The sequence below is a fragment of the Notechis scutatus genome, chromosome 1 (assembly GCF_049901735.1).
Source record: "Notechis scutatus isolate UNSWTSFEM ecotype Mainland chromosome 1, rNotScu1.2, whole genome shotgun sequence".
NCBI lineage: Eukaryota > Metazoa > Chordata > Lepidosauria > Squamata > Elapidae > Notechis > Notechis scutatus.
This window is the reverse complement of record NC_142009.1, coordinates 26,549,829-26,577,461: the sequence shown is the minus strand read 5'-3', so window position 1 is coordinate 26,577,461 and position 27,633 is coordinate 26,549,829. Positions and strand designations below refer to the sequence as shown.

The 27,633-nt window shown below is 40.6% G+C and overlaps 1 protein-coding gene across 4 annotated transcripts in view; it reads left to right on the top strand.

The window, feature by feature from the left end:
- Positions 1-27,633, top strand: part of DNMT3A (DNA methyltransferase 3 alpha) — a 131,608-nt gene that overhangs the window by 68,117 nt on the left and 35,858 nt on the right. The window contains exons 6-7 of one of the 4 annotated variants that reach the window (XM_026671559.2): positions 3,633-3,779; positions 11,226-11,258. In XM_026671559.2, the coding sequence (XP_026527344.1) occupies positions 3,633-3,779; positions 11,226-11,258 (180 nt within the window). Of the gene's footprint in view, positions 1-3,632; positions 3,780-11,225; positions 11,259-20,912; positions 21,184-27,633 lie in introns of those variants that run through there. The other 3 variants (XM_087959423.1, XM_087959416.1, XM_087959406.1) reach the window with 3 other exon arrangements.

The following is a 27,633-nucleotide window of genomic DNA, read 5'->3' as shown; positions in this document are numbered from 1 at the left end:
GTAGGCACATAATCCGTCCGGTCCAATAGATAGAGATGGTTTTAGATTGCGTAGTGCTTTTTCAACATTGTCTTCTGTAAAATCTATATGTATTAGATCATTGTAGGTGTCTGTGGTTCGGCTAGGAAATACTGGGCATGATCCATTGCTGTTTACAAATACTGAGCCAAAGAATGTGTTAAAGATGTTGGCTTTAATGGTGTTGTCGTTGCAGTCTTTACCATTAGGTCCCATCAGGGGTGGGATGGACCTTGAGTCTTTTAGTTTGTTGTGCTCCAAGTCATTGCTGTTGTTTTAGGAGGATATAAAACATAAAGATGGCCAAATGGGCAGGGTTCAGGATATTCTTCACATTTGCTCATATTTATAGGCATCCTCACTCCTGAGTTTGTGCTGTGCAACAGTGAAACAAGAATAGTTTTGAATCCTGTCAGTATCCAAGGATAGATAAACATGAAAGCCTCACCCTTCCTTTGACAAATAGAATGCCTTTGCAATGCTCCCAGTATGTTATCTTTGATTTTGAAAGAGAAGGGATGCAGGCAGCTGCTGAGAACAATTTATGTTTCTTTCTATGTTCACCCATTTTCTGGGTTTGCACAGCAAATTGGACAGAGCCCTTGCAAACTGAGAAAGAGCCCTGCTGAGGCCCCTTTTCATCAAGCAATGTCATGACATGTGCAAAAGTCCATCAGAGTTGGGTGGCTAGAACACATTTATAAACAAACAAACTCTATATTTGTCAAGTATTAATAGATCTGTATATTCTGAAACTTTTGTTTTAAGACAATTGTTTTTTCCCCCAAAATTGATAGGATGTTGGGGGGGGGGGGAGCACATGGAACAAGCAATTCTTTGCTGCTCTGTTGTTATTTTATTCTGTTCATTTTGTGTTATTGTGCATATACGAAGAAAAGAACAGATTTGTAGTGAATACAGCCTGGAACAAATTTGAGTGCGTTTCAGAACTTTTCAGAAAGTTTAGCTACCTGAAAAGCTAAATCTGAAAAAAAAAACCCACATCTAGAAGTGTTCTTATATTAACCAAATGGGCTAGACATATACAGTATGATAAGCCACCCCACAATTAATCACATTTAACCAAATATACTGTATAAACACAACCAGTTGCCTGCCTACTATATGAACAATGTCTGTTCATTTAGTTTAGAAGAAATCATGAATCTGGACTTTGGGAAATGGCACTGCAAACGTAAATGGACTTAAGATCTGCTGTGGTAAAACATGTCATATCACTTATGGCCTCGGGCACCAAAACAAAGTAAGATCTGCCTCTTTTCCCCTCTTGCTCTGCTACTTGATAAGCAACTGGCCAGACCTATCATTCTCTAGAGTGCCTCCTCTAATAGCCCTATAAGAATCTGCATCCCTAAAAAAATTAGCATACAGGTAATCCTTGATTTTTGATTGGCTGCTTAGTAATTGAAGCTAAGCTAAACACCCAAAAAGCTACTCACAACCCAGATTCGAAGTTACAACGTCTGCCTTTCCCACAGCATTTTGGGTGTTTGGAAATTGGCCAGCATTTACAACTATTTGTAGCACTCTGTGATCACTTCACCACAATTTAGAATATTTTTTGCCAGAAACATTGTTCATTTCCAGTTTCCAACAAACACTGCCCCACAGAAAACAATACCCCACTTAACATGCGCCACAGAAAATATTGTAAAATTGGGTCTGGTCATGTGGTGACCTTCTTTACAACTGTGTTGACTTATGATTGAAATTGTGGGCTCAGTTATGGTTATAAATCAAGGACTACCTCTGTATGTATTCATTGGCTGTATTCACACAATACATCAAGCTTCAGATTTATAGAAAAGAATGACTGCAAAAGTAAACACAATCACAGATTCAGTCATGTAATATATTTAACCTGGTTACTGAATTAACCCATTTTCTGGGTATAGACAATCTTTTAGAGCTTGGACCAGAGGTGGTATTCAGCAGGTTCTGACCAGTTCTGGAGAACTGGTAGCAGAAATTTGGAGAACCAACAAATCCCACTTCTGTCTGGAGATTTTACAGTATCCTTCCCCTGCCATGCCCACCAAGCCACACCCACAGAACTGGTAGTAAAAATTTTTGAATTCCACCACTGGCTTGAACACCAACAAAACCTCATCTTGCACAAAAGCAGTGATTACATTTTTAACAGATCTAGTTGAGGCTGTTGTGTTCATTCATTCAGTACTTTCACCACATAAATAATCAATAATCAGATAGTCTCCAACTTGCAACCACAATTGGGATCAGAATTTCTATAGCTAAGCAAGGCAGTGAAGTTAGTTGCACCTAATTTTACCACCTTTTTTGCCACAGTTTTTAAATGAATCAGGCAGTCATTAAGAGAATCCAGCTCACACCATTGACTTTGCTTGTTGGAAGCCAGCTGGAAAGGTTACAAATGGCAATTATATTATCCCAGGTCATTATATTGCCAGTTGCCAAGTGCCTGAATATTGACTATGGAGATGCTACAGTGATCGTAAGTGAAGGGCCAATTGTAAATCATTTTTTTCAGTGCCATTGTAACTTTGAACCCTCACTGAACAAATTATTGTAATTTGAGGACTACTTGTAATCAATTCTTCAACAAAATCAACCTAACCTTGAAAATCTGTTCCTGAAAATGGTAGAAAAGTGTTATTGTGAAGTGTCTGCTCCAGACAGGCCAGTAAAAAGGTGCTTCTATAGAGCCATTTCTCTCAATTCTTCAGAGAACTTGGAATTTTCAGACTAAAACATGATTTGTTCACATGCTCCGTTTGCTTTTTCTTCTGCTGAAATACCCATCTTTTGGGTGCCCACTTAAGGAGCTTACTAAGGTTGTTCCTGTATTTATTCAGAAATGTCAGACAGAAGAAGGCTGTATGAGGTTATAAGACTAAATGAGTTACAAATGTAGTCTTCCATTCAATGCTCTGAGGTAACAGTGAAATTATCACTCACATTTGAAATTTGAAGAGTCTAAGAAAGTGATTGCCTAAAATGTTTGCATTTATATAAAACACACTAAATACTAAACCAGGATTAGTAAAGCATAGGTGTTGTGTTCATGTAACATTATGTGATTAAACAACAGTTTGGTTCAGCAACATAACACAATACTTCTATTTTACATCTCACAGAGCCACATATTAAAATTACTCTAGTGCATTGTGTAAACACAATCAAAAATAGATAAGACTTAAAACTGGTGGCTTGTTTGCTGTCCTTGATGGGAGACCATTACCATAGCTACTGTTCGTTATACAGAATGAATGCAGTTAAGACTTGATTTATTTCTATCCTTGGATCGCATACTCTGAATTGGAAATCAAGAAACATGAAATGAATTATCATATGGGGATCTTAGCTTGTCATTTTGGCTTTGTAACATTAATTATTGGTTCTTTGGACTGTTTAGAGAAGTTTGCACCTGTAAACAATACTAGGTCATATTAGTATATAAAACAAGACTTTCCTCAGATGATCATTCCTCATAGCCAGTGGAAGCAAAATAGCAGGTGCAGCTTTCTTAATTACCCCAAAATATTTTTTTTCCTACACATGTGTCCATGCTAGCCTTGAAGTAGCCATTCTTTATCTATCCTTCTTTCTCCTAGGGATCTCGTGGCCGTCTGCGTGGAGGACTGGGTTGTGAGTCCATCCTTCGCCCAAGGCCAGTGCAGCGTCTGACCTTCCAAGCTGGAGATCCCTACTACATCAGCAAGAGGAAGCGGGATGAGTGGCTGGCCAGGTGGAAGAGGGAGGTAAGGAGGCGCATCGGTATAAATGTCCTTAGCTATGAAGGAAAACTTCCAAATGCCAATTAGATCTTGACTTTTCCTCAGCATCACCTTCTGAGAAGTTACTTCTGTTTCATGCTTTTGGATTTTATTTTTTTGTAATGTTAAAATACACAATTATTAGGAGAGTTAGATCTACGTAAGGACTTGGTGTTAACCTATGGACAATTTGAGAATGCCAAGGTTCTTTTCTGAACAGTTCCAGGGAAGATAAAAAAAAAATCTTTATAACAAATGGATATTAACTAGGTGAGACAGGATTATACATCAACCTTCACAGACTTAAGACTTGTAGACAGTTGCTTCCTCATTGTGTGGCTTGATGAATGAAATGGCTGGGTCAACTGAATGAGATGAGAAGATGACAGAGTAAACCATCCTCTTCCCTTGATAGGGAATTTCCAAGTTTGTATGAAAAAACATTTTCTTCCTCATATTACAGCTTATTTATTTCTGTGGGGGAAGCTTTGGTGGTGGTTTAAAGGAGACCAACCTATGGAGCAACACTGTAGTGGAATGCAACAATAATATGATTCTATACATATAGTACAGTGAAGGGTTGTGTTTGAGGCATAGGAAAACAGCTAGAATTGTGAGTGACTTCCCTCAGATTTGGACAATAAAGTGGGAAGCCATTTTGTACAATAAGGCTTGCTCCGGGGTAGAGATTCTCTTAAGCATTTTCTGAAAAGATACTTGGAATGTGAGATATTATTAGAGGTGTTATTTATAAAGAACTGGTAGTGTGTGTGTGGCTCCCAAGGATGTAGGGACAGGGCTAAGTTGGCTAAAGAGGGAAAAGTATGAGGAGGGTCCCAGTATCTGCCTAACATTAGTTTTACAAAATATAGTAATTATTCTACAATGTAATGGGACACTTTAATATGCCACATGAGAGCACAGAAGCTTCTAGAGAAATCTTGCATAGAGGCAGAACTCTTATCCCTATTCTTTTCAGGTAACTTGCTGTAAATGAGAATAATTATTGTAGAATAGATGAGCAGGTAGATTTGTGGGTGGGTGGGCTTTGATGATGTAACGTGATAGGCTGGGTGGCTTGGTGGAAATTTCTTCCAATCTTTTTCTTACTGGAAGCCAACTGTCCTTATCTACTCTACAGTTTATCCTGGTGAGTCACAGACCCTCTTTTCATGTACTGCCATTGTGCAAAGTCTCTGTTCCTCTTCCATATTTGTTTGTGGTCCTGACCTAATAGCAATAGAATTTAGACTTATATACCGCTTCACAGAGCTTTACAGGCCTCTTTAAGTGGGTTACAGAGTCAGCATATTGCCTGCAACAATATGGAGTCCTCATTTTACCCACCTTGGTAGGATGGAAGTCTGAGTCAACCTTGAGCCTGATGAGACTTGAACTGCTGGCAATCAGCAGTCAGCAAGGAGTAGCCTGCAGTACTGCATTCTAACCACTGTGCCATCACAGCTTATATCTAAGCCAACCATGTATCTACCTGAAATAAATATTTAGGCCAAACTGGTCCAGCTTCTCCTGCAATTGTCAGAAATGATAACATTAAAGCTAGACCCCCTTGGATGTTACCTAGTAAAAAACTGGGCTAAGTTGGGGTCTTGTAAACAAAAAAGGGTAAGCAGGCTTGTCTGTAATTCAATTTTCTGATGCATGTTGTCCCAGTTTTGCTGCCTTCTGCCTAATTTTAAATTTTGGCTTGGATTTCATTGAGCTTAGCTTAATTGTATTTTTTTATGTATGTCTGTGTGCGTCTTCTCCTGACAACTGCTTGAATAAATCCATGCAGTTTTCTGGTCAAGATTTTTGGAAACAGCTTGCCATTTCCTTCTTCCTAAGGTTGAGACAGAGTGACTGACCCAAAGTCACCCAGCTGACATCCTGCCTCAGGTGGGACTAGAACTCACAGGTTCCCAATTTCTAGTTTGGTTCCTCAATCACTAGTCCAAACTTGCTGTCCATTGTACATATAAACAGTTCAAAATGGGCTAAAATGAAATGTCATAGATTCCTGAATTTCATTAGCAATTTGTGTTCAAGAAGGGTAGTGAGGGGTACTTTTAGACAGCATCCATAGGTTCCAGTTTAGACTCTAAATTGGGGGTACAATCTTCTCTCTCAGTTTTGTCCATTTCCCTCAGTTGTTATTTGCTCCTACTTTTCTTTGGATGCTTGTTGTCAAAATTATGAGAAATATAACAACACTAAATCCTATGCTTTTTAAAGAAAATCACAACTTAATTTAAATCAATTCGATAGATTCCAGGTTTCATCATTGCCAGGTTGGAACAGATGGATTTCCAAAATATGCTAGGCTTTTATTGTTAGCTTTTTAGTTAGAATCGGATTGGAAGCCTCCTCCTGAAGAGCTGTTAACATTCTTATTTTTCACCCATTTGCTTGCCAGATCTTATCTTATGCTACTGATAAGATCCTTATCTCAGCTGATCCCCTAGTAGTTGTATAGAAAGTAATATTCTGATGCCATGTAACCTCATTCTTCTCTAAAACTGCTACAGCTTATTTCTCAAGAGTTGTTTGCAAGAGAGACAAATAACTTTTAAAAAGAGCTTCGCAATCTTCTTAGGAAGGGGCTCCAGAAGGAAGTACACTCATCAGCATGGAGAACGTTCAGAAGGCAAGAAGATCTGCAGTTTACCAAAATAGCCATCTGTGAATTAGACAGTTATCTGTAATTCCTTACCAAATACTGAAAAAAACTTTCACTATGTGATTTCTGATTATGGTGGATGTGTGGAGACTGGTTTCTCAAGTACAGATTGGAATTGTGGTACCTGCCTTATTTTGAGCAAAACCAGTAGTCCATCTAGTTAAACTTTGCTTTGGCAGCAGCCCTCCAATATCACAAGAAAGGAGTAGTCTTTCTCAGCATCCTTTCATCTGGAGAGTTCAGCTAATAAAGCAGATGGTTATCACTGAGAGACAAACTAGAGAATGTGTGAAATGTTTGAATCCATATTATGTATGTATCTGTATCTCAATTTTAGTCACTTTTATTCTTGCTGCAGAGGTAGAATGATGGCAAGGGCCATGACATGGTCTACTTCGTCAAAGAATCCTCCAATTCTTTTTTTCAGAAGAAATTTTTTTTTCAGAAACATGCTGACTGAGGAGAAATGAACTTGAGCCTTCATAATGAATGAGCACATTACTAATTTATGAGACTCGGTTATTTGGCATTCCAAGGGATTCTGGTATGCTGGGAAGCCGTGGTTTCTTATCTCTCTGCTCTATATGTTTGCATGTGTTTTGTTAAACTCTTGGTTTCACTGTAACACTTCATGGAGGCAGTAACCTGAAAACCTTTCCATCACTTGTAAAACTTAACATAAAACTAGTTAAGTGGATAGATTTTCTATGCAGCCAGCAGAAGCCACATGATGTAAAAGCATTGAGTTGCTATAAACCAGTAGGGAAGCTTCTTCTTATCCTGTTGGTGTCCCCAACTGAATTATTAGTGGTTATGCAGAGGTGGGTCAAAATTAGATGATACATCGGGATGAAGACAAAATGCTCTTCAAATCTAAGCCGCATTTTGAAAAGCTCTCACTAAACTAACTGTCTTGCATCTTTCATAATAGCATGTGCTATTTTGATATTTCTTTTCATGGGCTGATCCAGACTCTTGTCCTTCAAGGGCTTCCTGAGTTTTTTCATCTATGAAAACTTAGTCCCACAGATTAAAATATTGAGCCTTGAGAGTCATTTTTAGCTAAATGCTAATATCTATAAATGCTATATTTTTTTCTTTATTTTTGCTTATCTATCTTCCTTTCTTCCAGAAAGTACCACTAGCTACTGTTTGTGCAAAATCATAACTTAGTTTATTTAGACTAAATTTAGAGCTTCATACTAGAAATAACAATCTTGCTGGGCATTATAACCCTCAGGCAACATATTTGCAAATTCTTTGATTTATTTACCAGGCTGTTTGTTTTCTGAACTTGCTTCAATGATGTGCTTGACTCTTATTCACCATACTCTAGCAGCAAATTTCCCATTTGGTTTTATTTATTTATTGGATTGGATTTTTATCCCATCTTTATTACTTTATAAGTAACTCAAGATGGGGAACATTCCTAATACTCTTCCTAGTTCCCCACAAGCACAACCCTGTGAGGTGGGTTGGGCTGAGAGGATGTGACTGGCCCAAAGTCACCCAGCCGACTATCATCTTAAACTGGGACTAGAACACAATCTCCTGTTTCTAGGATAGCATCTTAACTACTACACCAAACTGGATTGTTTTTCTGATCTAGTGTGCTCCCAGGTTTGTTTGTATATTATACAGGCATATATTTTATACCTATATAGATACATAAAACACACACACACACAGAGTCAAACACTTAATGTATATGATAACTGGTTATTCTGCTTCATGGAGATTGTTTATACAATGTCCACAGGCTTTGGGGTATATAAATGTTTCTGTTGCATTTTGAATATATGTTCTCCTCACAATCCTGCTAAAATAACTCTCCTTCATTCTCACATACTGCAATAAAATTTAAGGGGAAAAAAATAAAAAGAAGCATGAGAGGTGAGGAGAGAGAAGAGGGTTAATCTCTTCCTGCACTGCTCAGATAACGAGCAGGGAATAGCTGAGCAGTGGAGACAGAACAAACTTCAGCTAAAGTTATAGGCCCCCCTCCCCAAATTCACCCCCACTGATTACTGTTCCCTGCCATTCTATTGAGTGATGTGGAGGGGAAAAGGAAGAGAATGGATATTTTCCTAAGCTTAAAAGCTATGGGAAGCAGTGCAAAAAAGGGGCTAACTTCCACCACCAATCATAACCCCAGTGCCAGATTTTTAGAATGAATGAGCAACAGAAAAATAAAATTGCTGCAGCTATTCTTTTTTCCATTACTTATTTGATCAGAGGAAGGAAACCACAGTCCTCACCCCAAGGCTTTCAGGGGAAAACTGAACAGTTGGAAAGCAGATCCTCATATTTGTGTGCTGGATTAAAAGGATGGGTGGGGAAGAGAGAATATAGCAAAGTATAGGACCTATGAGCAAAAGTTTCCCTCCTCAAAAAAACTAAAAATGAATTTTATGATGATTGCATGCATTGACTGCAGAATGTGCCTCTTCTTCAAATAATGTACACAGTACATTTGAGAAATGTGCATTCCCCAAGCTTGTTGGATATTGGAGCCACCTCGAACTGCGAGATGGTGGCATACAAATTTAATAAATAAATAGCAATAGCACTTAACATGTAGACTTATATACCACTTCATAGTGCTTTACAGCCCTCTCTAAGCAGCTTACAAAGTCAGCATATTGCCCCCAACAGTTTGGGTCCTCATTTTACCGACCTCGGAAGGATGGAAGGCTGAGTCAACCTTGAGCTGGTTAGGATCGAACTGCTGGCAGTCAGCAGAATTAGCCTGCAATACTGCATTCTAACTACTGCACCACCGAGTATTATAAATAAATATTCTGACAACATTTTGCATTCATAGAAAGGTGTGTATAATGTACGGGAACTTTATATGTTTTTTTTCTTTCTGGAATGATCTTAATGTATATTTTCCATGAGAAGTTATGAATGTGTGGGTTGACCAGTTGTTTAACTCAATATTAACTCAAAGAAAGCACACTATTGGATCATGCAGCCTAAAGCGCATAGGTTGATAGCATGTTAAAAAGCCTACTTATGAAAACATGAAAGGATTGGGGGAGGAACTTCCTAGAAATCACTGCATATGGAATCCACAAAGGATACTTAGTAGAGGATGGGTAAGGCCCACCACAGATAAAAATTGCACTTCAATTATTGTTCTGAGACATGCATCACAGGTAGCACGAAATACTTGTTCCTCTATATCCATTTTTTTCTCATTTCTTTTTTATTCTTAATGTGTTTCTACCCTTCCAGAGATCCATTTGTTTTATTTTTAATAGTGTGCAATGCAATTCTGTTCAAGGCTGTTTTTCAATATCAATTTAACTAGCCTTTGTTGGCAAGTCTTTGAAGAATATCTTTGATTTAAAGGAGCAGTCAGCAAAAGTGACTCTCCTCCAGAAGATGTTGCTCTGCTCCAAAATAATTGTCTTGCCGCAGGGCACATTGAGATGGAAGTGCATTCTTAGACTAACAGTAATTTGAGCTGAAGCTCTTGGCTCATAAGCCATGAATAACTGTCACATCATCAGTCCTTAAACAAGACTGCAGGATAAATTCAAGCTGCTTTCTGACCTAATGGCCTGGTCTTCTGAGATCATCTCAGTCACATAGCCAGAGCAAAATGCGGAACTGCTTCCATTGAGAGGGCAATAGTTAGACTTAGAGATCTTGCATACTTATTTGGGTTGAGTTTAGGACAGATCAGCAAGGCGCCATCATCCTGTTACCCTCATTCTATCTTTTCCTCATAATTCTTCTATGTTTTCTTGAATTTTAGAAAAGCTTGCGTTCTTTCAATTCAATGCAAATGGAACGTAATCTTTGTCGGTGTGTTTTAGTCTACTCATTTGTCTTTCTTATTGTTAAGGGGATTTGGTACAGGCAAATTAGAAAAATCCAGCCTAGCATATTCATTATAACCCTTTAAAAGATGTGCTACTTGATGGCCCTATTCTTTTAATTAATCTTTTAATTATTTGCTGGCTACTTTTTTTCTGAATGAGAGCATTAGTACAATAGCACTGTAATTCTATAATGTTCAGTTCCAAAAAAATCCAGAAATCCCTTTTAATCATAGTAAAAAAGGCAGTATCTAAAAAGTTTGTTTTAAAAATTAGCATTATTGCATGAATATATTTGCACACTATTAATGCTGAAATACAAACATTATAGATGTAATACTGCAGTTTAGTGTTACCTTTTCTTTAGAGAAAAGTTGAGGAGATATAGGACATAGCAACATAATGTATGTTAACATTTGTATTATGGTGTTAATAGTTCTGTAACATGACTATACAAATTCAGGTTTTTTTAATGGTTGAAAAAAAAGGAAGTGATGGGAGAGTTGGTATTTTTAAAAAGTTATTATAACAGTGTTATTATCTACAGTATAGCTTTTTTTCTTTAAAAAAAATCAGATTAGAAAATGTTTCAGCAATGATTAAAAGCACAATAGTTATGTGCTACTCTTCAAACAGCTCCACCCAGTGCAAACACCTCACATCTATTGTGATGGAGAAACATAGCATGCATCTGAAGAGCCCTGAGTGAATCCTATTATAATCCTGTCACTCATCATCTGGAAGCAAAGGAGATGGATTAGGGTTTTCTTCTCAAGCAGAACAAGTGGCACCATAAAGCTTTGCCTTTTGGTAGCCCACCAACAGATTTGCCCTGTTGCACCTGGGGCAGGTGGCGGATGGCGTCTGATTGCTGTGGTTGTGTGTGCTAACTCCCTCCTCTCCTTTACCTTTCTCCCACAGACTGATAACCCAGCGGCAGCTCAGCTTGACAAGGTTCGTGGCACACCTTTGGGGTTTTGGGGGGAGGCGGCTTGTCTCTCATGTGGCCTTCATACCAGGCTTGTGTGCTAAGCGTGTGGATGTGCACACGCGGACATGCATTCACATCCTCCCATGCGTGTGCCCGCTGCCATAGAGTTGTATTTGCTCATGCACACCTCCAGACATGCTTTGCTTCTGTACAATGTGGTTTTGAAACTGTTGCTGCTGGACTGTTAAATATGTATGACCCTTTTTCTAGGATAGCATTCTCCGTTGCCCAACTCTTGTTCTCCCTTCCTTTTCTCTACTCTCTCTTCTCTGCCCTCCTCCTTTCTCTCTTTCATGCACTCAGAGCCAACTTTGAGGTTTGTGTTTCAAATATTCAAATGTTCATTGGATGCCCAGGATGCTCTTATATCATCAAACCTAGGATAGAAAACTCATACTCGGGGAACATTCATGTTTAGCAAGACTTTTTTACTTGTAAGTGTCAGCCGCAGGTGGAAATAGGATTAAATGTACCTTGATTGGTTGTGCTCACATAATATCTTAACTATCAGTTTTCTGGGTTCACATAAAAATGAAATCGTTGAATAGGCTGACTTCAAACAATATATTAGCACACACCAAAACACATCAAGATTAATATTAAGACACTCTGACAGCTCTGTACATAGATTAGATATTCAAATAACCTGGTTAAGAGTGTCAATCAGATTGTAACAAATTTTTAAACTGCCTTTTGGTGATCATTATTGCTAAATAGATTAAAAATTCTGCACTAGGATAACATATGTAATTCCTTCTGCAAATTGGGAAGGACAGAAACCAACAGGGGCCTTTCTGATAGCTAGAAATGAACTAATGTCTGATTTTTATGAATATACTAGGCCACATCCACCTGCTTCCCTGAATAATAGAGGACTGGAAGTTTTCTTTTAAGCTAACCTGACATATTTCTGACATTACACACATTTACACACATTTTAGGTAGCTAAAATGAAGTTGAGTAATTCATGATTTATCATGTTAGCCATTGTCTTGGGGTATTGTATAGTCCAGGCCCTTACAGTAAACTTTACTATAATTTATTTGTTTAGGGACAGCATGTTAGGTGAACATTTTTCTGAATTAGGCTTAGTGCATTGTGTGAGCCCAGTTACAGACTGTTTTTCTTCTTACAATAGTTGTTTGTGGGAGTAATAGCCTCGACTGGATGTATTGTTGCTATCATCAACTAGAGGCAGAACGGTTCTTCCCCTGCCAAATAGTCTCTAGGCCTGTGTGGAATTTCTGAAAGGGTACCACAGCCTCCCAAACTCATGGTGCTATGCCAGTTTGAAGGAATTAGGGTTTGAAAGATGACTTTTTCTTCCTATCTGCATCCAAAAATGCTTTGTGGTTTCTCCTTTAACAATAAAAGGCACCAGCAATGTAACTTTATAATGCTTAATTTATGTAACTATGATAGCTTAATATCAGGGGTGGGATTCAAATTTCTTAACAATCGGTTCTGTAATTTGTGGGTGTGGCTTAGTGGTCACGCGACTGGGTGGGTGTGGCTTGCTGGATGGGTGTGGCTTGGTAGTCACGTGACTGGCTGGGGTGGCTTATGTGTAAATATTGTAATATTTATGTAAATATTGATTTTTTAATAAAAAAAGAGCAACTTTTACCTAAAATCAGGCAAAGCAGGCAGGCAGATTGAGTTGCTTCCAGAATCACAGATTCACCCAGAGATCTACCTTTCTGCAATCTATTGCCTGAATCTGTCCCATAAAATTTGCTTGCAAGCAAACTCATAATATTTGCTAGCAAGAAACTCACAAAATTAACTAGTACACACCATGTATGTAAATATTGAATGTTTTATTTAAAAAAGAGCAACTTTTGCCCAAAATCAGGCAAAGCAGGCAGGCAGATTGAGTTGCACCCAGAATCACAGATTCACTCAGAGATCTACCATTCTGCAATCTATTGCCTACATTGAAAAATAGAAGTCCTAAAGGTTCAGCTCTGCTTTTAGGTTAGCTAGAAAGCAAGAAATCCAACTATTTCCTGCTTTCTAGCTAAACTAGATATCTCAGTGATAGTTGGAACAGCTGATGGTGGGGGAAAAAAAAGAAAAATAACAACTTACCAAAAACTAGGCGAAGGCACAAGGCAGGCAAGTTGGATGGCGTGCATGCCAGGTAAGGAGTGAGTGGGCGGGGAGGGGAGGGGCCAGCCAGTGGCGCGATTTGCTGGTTCTCAGAACTGCGCAGAATCATAACAACCGGTTCTATAGAACCGGTCCGACCAGGTAGAATCCCATCCCTGCTTAATAGCGTCTCATGTTCTTGCTACATGGAAGGTGTGAAAAAGCATATTCTTCGCATGTACATGCTCCAGGTTCAATTCCTAACATAAACAGTTCTTTCTCTAAAATTTCTCTAGTCAGAATAGATAACACTAAGATAGATGACATACAGATTGTTTTCAGTTTCCTAATTATGAACTTCAAACGAGAGCTTTCAAAATTCATAATTATGGGGCAGGAAGGTATAAAATTCTAGACGGAATTCCAGTTGGTTTTTCTGACAGTTCCAAGGAAATTTTTGATTCCAAATCTGCCAATCCCATCAAAGTCCTAACTGTGAATAATTCCTTCTATTTGCAGCCTTCTACTTGCTAGAGCCAGGTAAGCACTGTGGTTTTCTTTGGGGCTTGGTGCTAGGAAATGGCAGTTATAGGCAAGAGTAATGGGAAAAGCCCCTCTTAATATTCTACACTCTAACCTTATTTTAACATGACAGTGTGATTGCCAGGTTCATGTAATATGCTTGGGCAATGGATAGGCTTGTATAAGTGAGCTGAGCTATAAACTACACAAACATGTTTTAGCTTGGACAAGTATTATATATTACATGAATGCATCAGTGACTCTAACGAGAAAATAGGATAGAGACCATTGTTTTGGGGTAGAACTGGCAAGAAATCCTTTGCTACTATAGCATCCAATATTTCTGGGTGAGGGTGGATGGAATAATGACCATTCCATCTTAGTTCCCTTATTAACCTTTAATAGCTTACTATGACCAATTTGCATGGTACATTGAAGATAAAATTGCTTGTGTTCATTCCAGTGTGAATTCCAGGTTGACTGTTCAATCAATTGGTGTAGCTGAAATGTCTTGCTCTTCCAGTTTACAAAGGGATTATTTTCTGTTCCAGCAAAGGTAGCAGAGAATCTTGCAGCTCCTTAAGCTTATGCAATGATATATCAGTTTTTAAGTTCCTACAAAGCACTTTTGCTACAATGAAATTAATACTGCTTGCTTCTACGGGAGGCTTGATAGTACAAAAGCTTTAGTAGCTTGGTGGCCATTTAGCCCTTGAAAGCTTATGCCCTACTATGTTCCTCAGTCTCATATAGAATTTGACCTTGCATCTGACAGTGATACTTTAGTCTTTGCAGATTGGGAAAGTAGACAAGCTTGTTAAAGCTTGAAATGGATCCTTCATGTTCTCAACCCTGGTACATCTTGATTCTTCTAAAACAGAATAGGGCTATCAGTTAGTATAAACTTCAGTAGTTAAACTGAATTTTCATATTCAGAAACAGTGTCTCTTTGAACGCAGTGTTATGGGATAGGACCAAGATGAGGATCAAGATGATCAAAGACCTTGCCCAGTGAATTCCAAAATCTTTTAGATGATCACTAAATAGCAAACTGGTAATAGCAAACTGGATGAGGTTGGATACCAGATGAAAGAGTCATCTCTTTCAAACCTGGGTGTTTCATAATACTTAGTGAATTTGCTTTTTGATGCTGGTATGTTACTGATGGGCTACTGATAATATTTCAAAATTTCTCAAAAGTGATCTTTTTTGCATAATTCTCAAAAAGAATCTTTCTTTGAAAAATTGTGATTCCTAAGTTTATTTGTTCTCTGCATGTGATAGTACCTGTCAAATTTGGCTTATCTCAAGGATGGATAGAAGAGCACCATGAAATCCAAAAACTGATAGTTAGATTAGAAAGTCAGAAAAATATCTTGGAAGAGTGGCAAACAAACTGCATGGAAATATTCATATAGTCACCAGGAGTGACTATATTATTATTAAATATGTTTTAATCAGTTGATTGGATTGTTCAACGAAAAGAAAGATACAAATTAATTATAATAATAAAAATCATTCACAGCTACCATCTAATTTACCTGTTTTAATTTAGATTATATATAATGCCTTCATTTGCCATCATTCATGTTTATGTACAATGCTTCAGATTTGACTCCTGAAAGTTTCTTCAGTGTGCATATGAATGTGAGTATTGCACTTATCTGTAACCTTTTAAAACAGCCTATTTATTTACATTGATTTAAAGAATGCCCAACTTCAACTGAATCTGGGCACATTATCTAACAGAAAGCCTGAGCAATAAATAAAATAAAGAAACTGATGTTAGAACTTAGAAAAACCATGCAAAAGAGTATAAAACTTAACAAAATAGAATTTAACAGGAGTTTACCAACAAGGATTGGAAGAATAGCCAGCTTTTATATCCCTTTCAGAATATCATGCGTGGGAGCCATACAACATTGTGGTGGAATACTGTTCCAGAAAAAGGGATGTGGTGGCTCAGTGGCTAAGACATTGAGCTTGTCAATCAGAAAGGTTGGCAGTTTTGCGGTTCGAATCCCTAGCACTGAATAACAGAGTGAGCTCCTGTTATTTGTCCCAGCTTCTGCCATCCTACCAGTTCAAAAGCAGGTAAAAATGCAAGTAGAAAAATAGGGACCACTTTGGTGGGAAGGTAACAGCATTCCATGCGCCTTTGGTGTTTAGTCATGCTGGCCACATGACCACGGAGACGTCTTCGGACAGTGTGGCTCTTTGGCTTTATAACAGAGATGAGCACTGCCCCCTAGAGCCGGAAATGACTAGCACGCATGTACGAGGGGACCCTTTACTTTTACTGTTCCAGAAGCTCAGCACTGCAACAGAGAAGGCATGCTTTGGGGCCCTGGTAGAGGTCAAAGCCAGGGGGACCAAATATCCTTAGCAAGTAGGCCTTATCAGGATTAGTCTAAGTCAGTGTCTCCCACTCCAGATCCATGTAGCATCCAGATTCTAGGACATCAACAGGAACACTTGGAAAGTGCAGGCTTGGATACACCACTGGGTATCATTATTGACGTTGATAATACCAGAGTCTAAACTGATGGGTGGTCTCACCCAGTGATTCCATGTAGAAGTTTATAGCAAAGTAAATGCACAAGACCATGTCCCAGGCATCTCATCTGGACCTGCCCACTTGAAATCCAATTCGGAATGAATCTGGCCAGCTTTAGCCACCAAATAACTAGGTTATTCAACACAGCACCCCAATAGAAACCTCTGTGACTTGTCCTTTCCTAGCAAGGAACCAATCACCTGAATAGGGCTAATGCTCAGCTATTAATGAATGCAGCAAAGGCAGACAGATCACACTGTTGTGGCACTCTTATTGCTACAATGTCATCTAAATATATAACAGAGGCGTGATGGCTTAGCGGCTAAAGACACTGACTTGGTCAGTTGGAGAGTTCGCAGCCCAGATTCGAGACCTGAGTGCTGCGTGATGAGATGAGCTCCCAATACTTGCCCCAGCTCCTGCCTATCTAGCAGTTTGAAAGCATGCAAACATGAATTGATAAATAGGTACCACTTTGGAGGGAAGTGTTCCGTGCCCCTCAGCATATAGTCATGCTGGCCACATGACCATGGAAGTGTCTTCGGACAATGCTGGCTCCTTCAGCTAAGAAACGGAGATGAGCACCACCTCCTAGAGTTGGAAATGACTGGACAGGGGAAACCTTTACCTTTAGTCTAAATATGAACTCTTTCCTGTTTTTGGTCAGACTCCTTCCCTTTTGTCTTCCTCCAGTGGTGTTGCAGGCATCTCTTTTGACACTTCCTTTCCTGAAAAGCCTCAGAATTGGTGCACAGGGAAAGGCTTCAGCCATCCACTCATTCCAGGTTGCAACCAAGGCCTCAGGTGAACTACCTATCAGGTCCTTAGGGAAAACCCAAAACTACCCCTGAGACCTGAAAGGGTCCATAGCTGTCTGGAGCAGGCCAATCAATAGACCCCATCTCTTTGCAAGGTGGATGACACCAGCAAGCCAAAAAGCAATCACAGACTTATAGCAGTAATCCTCCACTTTTGGATCACATTGCAACTGCCTAGGGGGTGGGGGGCTTGAAGAATGAACATCAGTATACATTTCATGTTGATGACTTTGGACAGGTTTATGGTTGTTATTGGGGGACGCAGTGGTTCAGTGGCTAAGGCGCTGAGCTTGTTGATCAGAAAGGTTGGCAGTTCAAATCCCTAGCACCATGTAATGGAGTGAGCTCCAGTTACTTGTCCCAGCTTCTGCCAACCTAGCAGTTTGAAAGCATGTAAAAAATGCAAGTAGAAAAATAGGGACTACTTTGGTGGGAAGGTAACAGTGTTCCATGCACCTTCGGCGTTTAGTCATTCTGGTCACATGACCATGGAGACATCTTTGGACAGCGCTGGCTCTTCAGCTTTGTAATGGAGATGAGCACAGCCCCCTAGAGCCAGAAACGACTCGCACGTATGTGCAAGGGGAACCTTTACCTTTACCTTTACCTTCTTGTTGTTATGGAGGCCATAAACTCCTGAGCTACTTCAAACTCATCGTCATCTAATGGCAAATTGAAATCCTTGATAATTAAGAATCTTGGGCTCTCTGGAGCCAGTGTGGCACTGAAATCCAGAAACTCTGACAAAGACCATGCTGTACATCAGAGATGGTGGTGTGCAAATAGCAATCCCAACTATTAAAGCCCAATTTCAAGGGTCTTTCAAATTGTGCCATAGAGCCTCAGCGAATCACAGATGATAGATTACAAATCATGAATCAGGAACGACAATAACTACCACTTCCCCATGCCAAACCCAAAATACATCTCCAAGAAGGGAACTCCATCCTCCAGATCCACCCAGGTCTCAATTGTAAATGCCAGATCAGCATTTATTCATGAAAGCAGATGAAAACAGATTACAGGCAGATCTGACTTCATAGTGTGAAAGTATAGTGATCTTCATCCCATAATGATGGAGCAAAGGGTGAGACACCAGCACAAAGCTGGAATCCAAGCAAGAGGAAAGGAAACTCCCCCAACCCAACCAAGGGTCAGTTCAGTGACCAATCAGGATTACAGATGTGACCACATGACATGAACTACATTTCCCATGATGCATTAACTACATTTACCATGAGGCATTCCCTTAAGGGGACAGCTCCCAATTCACACTTAACTATCCCAATTCCCAATTAACTATATACTGTCTGGATAGCACAGTATATGTAAATGTTTCATCACACTAATTCACACACAATATAAAACTCTGGCACCCGGGAATGGGAAGCAAAGAATGTAGTGCACATCCAGAAAGATCTCACTAGCTGACCACCTCAACTTGCCAGTTGCCAGCCTAATCTCACCATCCATCAACCTAAGCACATCCAGCCAACAAGAGAAGCCACACCATGTCAAACCACAGGACTCTTCCCCAGAGTCCTTCCTGTGGTGATCCAAGCCTTGAACTTCAGCCAAATATTTTCTAGTAACTGATGCTGCCTTTGGCTGCCAGAGATTTCATTGCCTTTGGTTCCAAGATCTCTTGCTCCACTCTGTCTTCATTGTTGCTCTCCAGAGACTACATAGCTGAGGAGCAATTCCAAAGGCTTCCAGAATGCCAACAAAGGTCATAACCACCACCGCTTCCCATCTGCAGTCCCCAGTTATGACCACCAGACGTGCAATTAAAAAAAAATGAACCAAAAACCACAAACAAAATGTGAGCACCTCACAGCAACATGTTTTCAGATGCCATGGAGGGGAATGATGAATCACATGAATGACTCTTGCATTATGCAGCTGCCATAATCTCCTGGCAAAAGACAAAACTGCTTAAAAGAGATGAAGATAGTTGCCATGTTCACTCCTTAGTGTAGTCCAAAATAGCTTTTCGGAACCAAATTCAAAGCACTCAGTATATTTCAGTAAATCCCTGCAGAGGATATCCTGGATATCCATAGTATGTAGGAATTATAATACTGGAGTCCAAGCTTCATTTTTTTCCTGTGCATAATTAGCTTATCACTGTTCTTCTGTTTCTGTATTTCTGTGGCTTTTCTGGGTTGGCTTATTGATTGCTTCTTGGCCTTTTAGCTAAGATCAAGTGTGTAGGTCTGTCTGACTTGTGGCTAAATTTTAAGTCAATACTATTCTTAGATCTGTATAGTATTACTATTAGTAAGAAGGACACATGGAACTTTTGTTCCCATTCGTTACACTCTGCAGTGAAGATAGAAATGTATAATAATGTGCTCATATCCTTCCTTGGTTCACCAGTACATAACTTCATGTTAAGCTCATGTTTTATCCCCTTAGGTACCCTCATCCAAAATGTCTGTAGTATGGGAGGGGCAGAAGACTAGGAAGTGCTAAAGGTCATCAGATCACATCAGCTTTGCTGCAGGCAAAACCACAAGTAGAGCAGAGGTGGGGCTGTAGGTGCAGTTGTACAGAGAAAATAGCCCTTCTGCTTTTTGACGAGAACACATGTTGTACTGGAGCAGGGGCCCCCAAACGTGGCAACTTTAAGACTTGTGGACTTCAACTCCCAGAATTCTCCAGCCAGCTGGCTGGAGAATTCTGGGAGTTGAAGTCCACAAGTCTTAAAAGTTGCCAAATTTGGAGACCTCTACATTAGAGTCACATTGGGTGATGGTCAAAGAGACATGGGAGCGATTTGGAAGCAGAACAGACTCCCTGAGGATTTAAAATCTTAACTAAAAATAAATTTGGAAGTGTGTCAGTTGGAATGGATTGGATTAGCCACCATTGTGTTTATATCATGAGCAAAGAATAAGGTGGAAGAGGGTCACAGTTCTTAACACATGCACCCACTCCGGGACCAGGTTTTCCCTTTGACGTCGTCACCCCTTATTGTTCAAGATCAGTTTGGGCTATTAAGAAGTGCCTGGGAAGATCCTGCAATTGTGGCTTGTTCAAGCTGGCTCACAAGACTGCTTTGTGACTTCCAAAAGAGGCTTCTGAGACAGTATCAGTAGAAAGCATTCAATGCTTTTTTTCCCCTTCCACGCTGACCCATTTTTACAGTCAGAAATGCTTCTGTTGGTATATGCAAGCCCAGCCCCTGGTGCTTCTCTATAAAGCCAGTGCGTGGCAGGACCACTGGGTCCAAGTCAGGAGGCCCTGAGAAGCATCCAGCACATAAATCCCTGCGGAGGTGGAAAAATTGGGCGTTGTTGATGTATGCATATTTAATGGCTGTGTGACGGAAGGACCTCTGGTGTCTGCAAATCTGCAAAGGATGAGCACTTGCTGCAGCAAGAGGCAGGAAAAGATGGCAATTTGACGAAGGCCTTTTAACATGGGCAGAGCTACACTTTCCCAGCCCTCAACCTTGTGCTTTGTTCCTTGCCTTTCTCCATTCTTGTACTTCCTGCTGAACCACTGTGTCTCCCTAGCAACAGGTCCCCTTGAGCTTGGCTGTTCTATATATAGCTCTGCCTGGCAGCTCTTTGCCATTGGCACACTGTAAGCAAGTATAAGGCAGGGGATGTACCCTGCCTCCTGAGTCAAGATAAAGAGCAGCTCTCCATGGAAGCCACATCTCTCTGGAGCAGCAGAGGCCTCTGTAAGGTGCTTTGCAGACTCCTGTTTATGTGGTCCAATAATCCAGGTTATTGAGAAAGAGAGAACAATCCATGCCAAGCTACCCTTCAGCTAGGAGAAGGTCTGTTCTCCATAAATAGCCAGGTTCAGTCGCAAAGAGCTATCGGAAGTGCTCTGCAGTGCAATATAATCCTTGACTTATGATCTTAATCGAGCCTGCCCATTATGGCTGTAAGTCATATGGTCATAAAGTGTGTCACCCACATGACTTATTTGATTTTATTAATATTTTTTTTGCAGAGTCATTAAACAGTGCCATGGTTGTAAAGTGAACGCTATAGTTTTAAAGCAAAAAGTTTTTTTTCACTGTGGGCTGTTTTTGCCAAAAACCAGAAGTAAATGTTGGCTTGTCTTAAAGGTGATCGCATGATTGCAGGGCACTTACAAGCACTTGTAAATGCAGGCTGGTTGCCAAGTGACCAACATGTGACTGCGGGGGTTGGGGGTGGGGGGAGTGGTTGTTGGAACTTCAGAGCCAGGTCATAAGTAGCTCTGGGAGGTCCATCATAACTTTGAATATGCTAAGTGACCAGTTGTAAGTCGAGGACTGTCTTTAGCAGACAAGGATCAAAATAGTAAATATAGGAAGGGCCACAGGTCAGAGGTCACTGAGTGATGGGGAAGAGCTACTCAGGCCAGTTCTTTGCATGGGAGCAACCACTTTCTTCAGGTAGTATAAAAGAGAAGCAGGGAGGGGGGGTGGCAGGTAGTGAATAGTGTTTTCTTTCCCAATCTGGTGCCTTCTGTGTGGATTTGACTACAATAGACTCAACACTACTTAGCCAAAAGATTTGAGGAAGATGAGAATAGTAATTCAACAGCATTAGAAGCAGAGCACCAGGTTTAAGAAGGGAGCTTAAGGGAGTTGCAATGCCAGCAAGAGCCATACCACCAAATATAACAGTCTTCCAAGTACCATAACTGGCAGCAATAATGTTTCTGGGTTTCTGACGGAAAGAAGCCTTTTGCATCTGCTGCAACCTGATCCTTTTAACTGAGATTACATGAGACTTGCACATAATCTACAATGCATAATCTATTTGTTCCCAGTGTTGGCTTTCATTCGGAGGCTTTGCGTGGAAAATTCATATTCCTGTATGTTAAAAGAAGCCTTCAAGTTTGTCAGTAAAATCAATATTAGTGGCTGAGGGGCCATTGTCTATGTACATTGAAGTAAGATAATAGTGGATGGGACTATTTTAGATTGCCATAATTATATAAGCCATTTTGGGCAGAACACTGCCAGGCTATTTTTTTTTAAATAGCCTAATCCATTTTTTTTTTCCATACAAACTCCTGGCATTCTAAATGAGCATGTCAGTCAGATATGCTAGTCTTCCACATGAAAGGAGGTGTGGGAATGGGATGGAGGAATATTTAAACAAGTAATTGGCCAATTACAATCAAGAAATATGGTAAACAGTATAGTATGTATTGTTTCTCATACCTAAGAAAGCTGTCCATTTATATTTCAACATAAGTAAAATAATGGAGCATTAATGGTTCCTAAAAAGAAAGAAACAGGAAGGATGTCCTGTTTTCTAAGCAGAAATAAGATTTTATTACTTTGGAATATTTGCTCATTTAGGAACATGGATAATAAGAGTCTACCACTTTGGAATACAGTAATTGCTCTTGGCATTGAGCACTGTGAATATGTCGAAATAAAGTTGTTCCAGGAGGATTGCATATTGTTCCTACTTGGGCATTATAGTAAATTAAGTTTACTTTGTTAATTTTTTGTAGCATAATGTTTTGTTGGCTTGTACGAGTCTGCTGGAGTTTTAAATCCCTGTTGAGATAGACTATTTTTTGCTTGTAGCACATGCTGTTATTTGATTCTGTGTAGGTTGATTAGGACATAACAGAAGGGGGAAGCCATTAGCATAATGCTTTTTAGCAAAAGGAGGAAATGGAATGAAATGACCTGTGTCTCCTTTGAAGAAGGGTTCTGGGAATAAAGGAGAAGAAAATACTTTTCTTCTTCATGGATTCAGAAGAGATTTTGCTGTCCAACAATGTTAGGTTACATTAGAGCAGGGCTGTAAAAGATGCGTCATGCACTCGCCACACCCATGCCCAGTTTAGCGAAGGGGGGGAAAGTCCCGATACGTGATGCCACCGTAACGACATGACAACCCTGCACTAGAGCATGTGTTGCCTCAGTGTTCATCTCACTTAGCAGCTATTTCCTTTGGTGCATCTATTACACCCGAGAAAAGGCACCTTTTTCATATTTATCTGTGGAAGAAAAGTTGCTAACTTAGGTTAAGGCAGTATTAAAAAAACAGAGTTCAATTTTGAATTTGTCTGAGTATTGTCCTAAATTTATATAAACTCGTTACGTTCTGAGTTTGGCTGATTTTCCAAGACAGAGTCTTGGAACCAGGTCAGAAGATCAATAATGGCCGGACCAGGAGCATTATTGGTATGACTCCTGCCTTCTTAAAAGAAGTGCATCTAAAAGTATCCCAAACTCTCTGACTTGCTCTGAACTGTAACTGCTGTTGCTCCAGGCCTCCAAGGCTGGATTTTCCCCTTCCAGTGGAATGAGGCAGGCATGTTGTAACTGAATCCCCCTGAAGCGGGAAGAAGCAGATGACATTTCATTCATGTTCCCTTGCAGAGAAGGAAGTAGCCACTGACACAGAGAAAATGGACATGAAAATTCAGGAAAGCAGGCTGCCCTGAAACTCTTCTTCCCCTGCCCCTTCTTGCTGATGCTTGTCTTGCAAATGACAGAACACAAGTATGCCCAAGTGTACACAAACGAGCTGACGTTTGTGCAAGTACTGGCCTAGTTAAAAGTGGTTGGGAGCACAGGTCGTTTCTGCTTCTCTCCCAGCTAGGCTGATCAGGTATCGGTATGATGAAGAGAGAATATTTCTTCCCTCCAGTAATGTTCACTTGTAGCAGCCTTTACTTGTTCTAAGACCAAATTTCCACATCTTCACTTCATCCATGGAGATATTCATGCAGAACTTTGATTTCGGTGGTATGAGTTTGTTATCTGTTAAAGCCATTGTGCTTCAGAAATCTACTACTTTACACGGTGGTAGTAGTAGGCAGCTGTTTCTCTGTTTGGTAGCTGCTTTCCCTGTGTTGTTGAAGGGTACATACTAGAAATGGGCAGGACCAAGACCACACCTGAGCTGCCTCTCTCTCCCCCACTTTCTATCATCCCCCTTTCCTCTGGCTGGTCTGCTAAGAAAAAGAAATGTTGCTGTAGCCAGAAGTTGAACTAATTGCTTATGGAAGGCATACAGTAAAGCAGAAAGTAGAGGTCACCTTCTGAAGATTTCCAGCAGATTCTTAGATATTCCTAAGGGTTTGGAATTGGCAAGTGCCATCACTTGCCAATAGTTTAGTCTATATGATTGCCAAGACTTTCATAACCACTAGCTGCTGCTGTATAATTGAAGGTTGAGACATGGTAGGTGTAATTTGATGCTTGGATTTAGTATAAGTACTTACTAAATAAATAGTTTAATATAGTGCTTTAATATATCATTATATTTTATCCCCCTTTTTATATATAATTTAATGTGACCAACATACCAAATATCCTGCCTCCTACTTTCCTCACAACTCTGGGATGTGGGTTGGATTGAGAAAGAATGACTGGCCCAAATTCACCCAGCCAGCTTTCTTTTCTAAGGCTTAGAACTCATATATTGTATTATACTTGATATTGCGTTTGGTTTGCTTACTGGTTTGTTTTTATAGAATTTCACAGAATTTCACAGAATTTCACAAAAGCAGATCCTAGTTCTTTACCACCACCCCCCAAAAAAACCCTTACAAATCTGTATTGCAACAATATGTGGGCAGATAATAAAGGTGGTGAAAGGGAGAGTAAGCAATGGGAGCAAGAAGAGATGGTAAAAGAAAGTACAACTCTCTGTATTTAAGTACATGACTGTGGGCCTAATAGATTGAAAAGAGAGCAAAGAGATCTGGGAATGTTGATGGACAGCTCCCTAGTGCTACCAATCAAGATAAACTGTTCATGTTTTGTGTGAAATGTGAAGATAAACAAAACCGAGAAAACATGGATCTGTTATAAATGAATGGTACTATTTGCACCTTCTATATTGTTCACAGATAATACTATAAAAACATCCTCAAAAACACTCAGAATCTCTTGATCGGGGTCTTTGCGTAGCTCAGCCCTATTAAAATCATTTGCACAGTTCATTCATGAGTTTCATGCCCATAGAGTTTAATACCCTGGGAGCCTAAGACTTTGATAATTGTGCTGCTATAGCACAGCTACTGTGTCAATACTCTGGAGGTTGTTTTGCAAAGATTTGTTTCTGGTAAGAAAAGATGTTAGTTTGTCAGGAGATAATTGTGATCCTTCTTTGCAGCATTGCTTAGCATTTTAGTTATTGTATAGTAAGGGCTAGGCAGTGTATCATTGTGCCAAGATTTCAGGCCATTCCTTTCAAATAACTTGCCCTTTTCTTGTCATAAATGTAATAATACATAACTGATATTTATATTTTATTGTTTTATTGAGCATTATATCTGCTTTTCCAAAAAATATTCAATGCTGCCTATGATACATGTTAATGGGCAGTGCTTATCAAAAGATTATAACATGTAAGATGACGGAAGAGATTTCCTGAAAGGGTCTTCTGCTTTACCGAAGATGGTGCTGCCTTGTGCTGGAGGAATTTCTTCCATTTCTGGGGCCTGAGAATAGTTGGGCTTAGTTTATGTTCAAAAACAATCAATGCCCCTATGCTAACCATAGTTGCTGTGCAGGCTTCTTAATGCTGTCTTCCACAATTACATGGCTCCTCTTCCAGACTGAACTCCCATGCTCCGTCCCTTTTCAAGATCAGAGGTTGTGCTTGCAGCAGGTTGGTGACGGGCGTATACCGTAGTCATTTTAGGGGCGTATAGTAATTTTAGAGGCGCAAATAAGCGTGTGGTCCAAGATCCTGCTGCTGCCGCTCTGCTGTGAGGTGGGAGCCAGAAGCTCAAACGGAAGAGTACTTTTAGGCTGACCCCTTTGGCTTTGAATGGCGTTGGAGAGGCCTTGTACTTTCCACATATGCACTTGTAGCTGCCACCGGTGTTCGTTGGCATTTCATTCTGAGCAGGAGCGGCCGCCCATCCTTCGTTTTTGCAGCTCCTCGCCGAACGGCGCTCAGCGCCTGGAAAGTAGGCGGACTCAGTCCCGTTTTCCGCAGATCCAGAGTGAAAATCAAGAGTTTTGAAAAGTGCAGCCTAGTCTCTTTGCACAGCGTTGGGGCGACTGTAGCCCGGTGATTGCACATCCCGGGGCGCAAATGGCTGGAAGGCCTCTTACAACTTTGGGAGAAGCCTGCGGCCCCATGCTGGGGAGGTGGAGGTGGCGCTGGTTCCGTATATTGTGCTCCTGCCCCCTCCCCCGCGGCAGCCAGACGAGCCTTGCAAGCACTCTTATCGCCCCCCCCGCCGTCACCTTTCTCTCGCACCCCCAGTTCCATTTTGGCCAACCAGGAACCCGGGCCGTCGTCACGTGGCCCGGAGTTTCCCAGACAAAGAACATTGGCTGCGAAGCCCCCCCGCGCCCCCTCCTCGCTGAGCCCCCTCGCTTGAGCTCCCTCGACAGGATCGTGGCTGCTGCAGCGCTGGGACATGCAGGCAGGTATGGAAAAGAGCAGGGGGTGCAGGAAAATTGGAGGGGGGGTGTCGTTACTTCCCTCAAAGCCTATGAGTGCAAAACACGAGAGGGCTGCAGCACTTGTGGCGGATTCGATTTTAATTTAATTTTGGTGTTTTTTTTGCAATGGGGGTGCATCCCCAAGGGTGGTGGGTCAGAACTTTTCTTTTGGGTTCTGTTTTTGAAAGAGGATGCAGTGGACTTAATGGGAGCATCTTTTTTGGGGAGGGGAGTCAAGTTCTCAGATGCTAATAAGTACTTGAATATATTAGCTGCACTAAGAAACGGGGGGGGGGCGGGGAGAAAAAGTCATTATTTGGCAATAGTCTTTCTCCTTTTTTTTTTTTTAAGGAAGGTTGCATGCTCACTTGATAAGATAGCAGGATGCAACTGGCATCAAAAACTTTTGTGGGTAGGAAGAAGGAATAAAAAGAGGTGGAGAAAGTCTGCTTGTCTCTGCTCTCTATAAAAAGTTTTTAAAAGCAAAGCAAGAGAAGGTGCACTGAGATTCATTGTTTCCAGACTCTTCATATATATATTTTGGCATGCGAGGAGGGTCAAATCCACCCTTGAGATTAGAAAGGGTGCTTCTTCCTTAGGGATAGATAGTGGGACGAAGCAATCACTTTAAGAATGGGGGCTTCTTGGCTGTTGCCTTCCTTCCCTTCAAACTGTCAGCCCTCCATTTTAGAGACTTCCTTGTGCTTTAGCACTTTTCTTTTTCCAGACTGTCCAGGCCCCAAAGCCTTGGTTTGCTGCCTTTCTTGGGAGGAAAAGGGACAAATGAAAGGAGGAAGAGGAAAACAAGATTTTTCCCGATAACCTTTTCTGAGACCCCTTGAATGCCCAGCCAGCATGACAGTAGTTCTGCCAGATTACCTGGAGCCACACTTGCTCCAACCCTCGTTGGAACCAACTATGCATTATGTGAGGAAGTGGACGTGGGTGGAGGGAGGCTGAGGTGA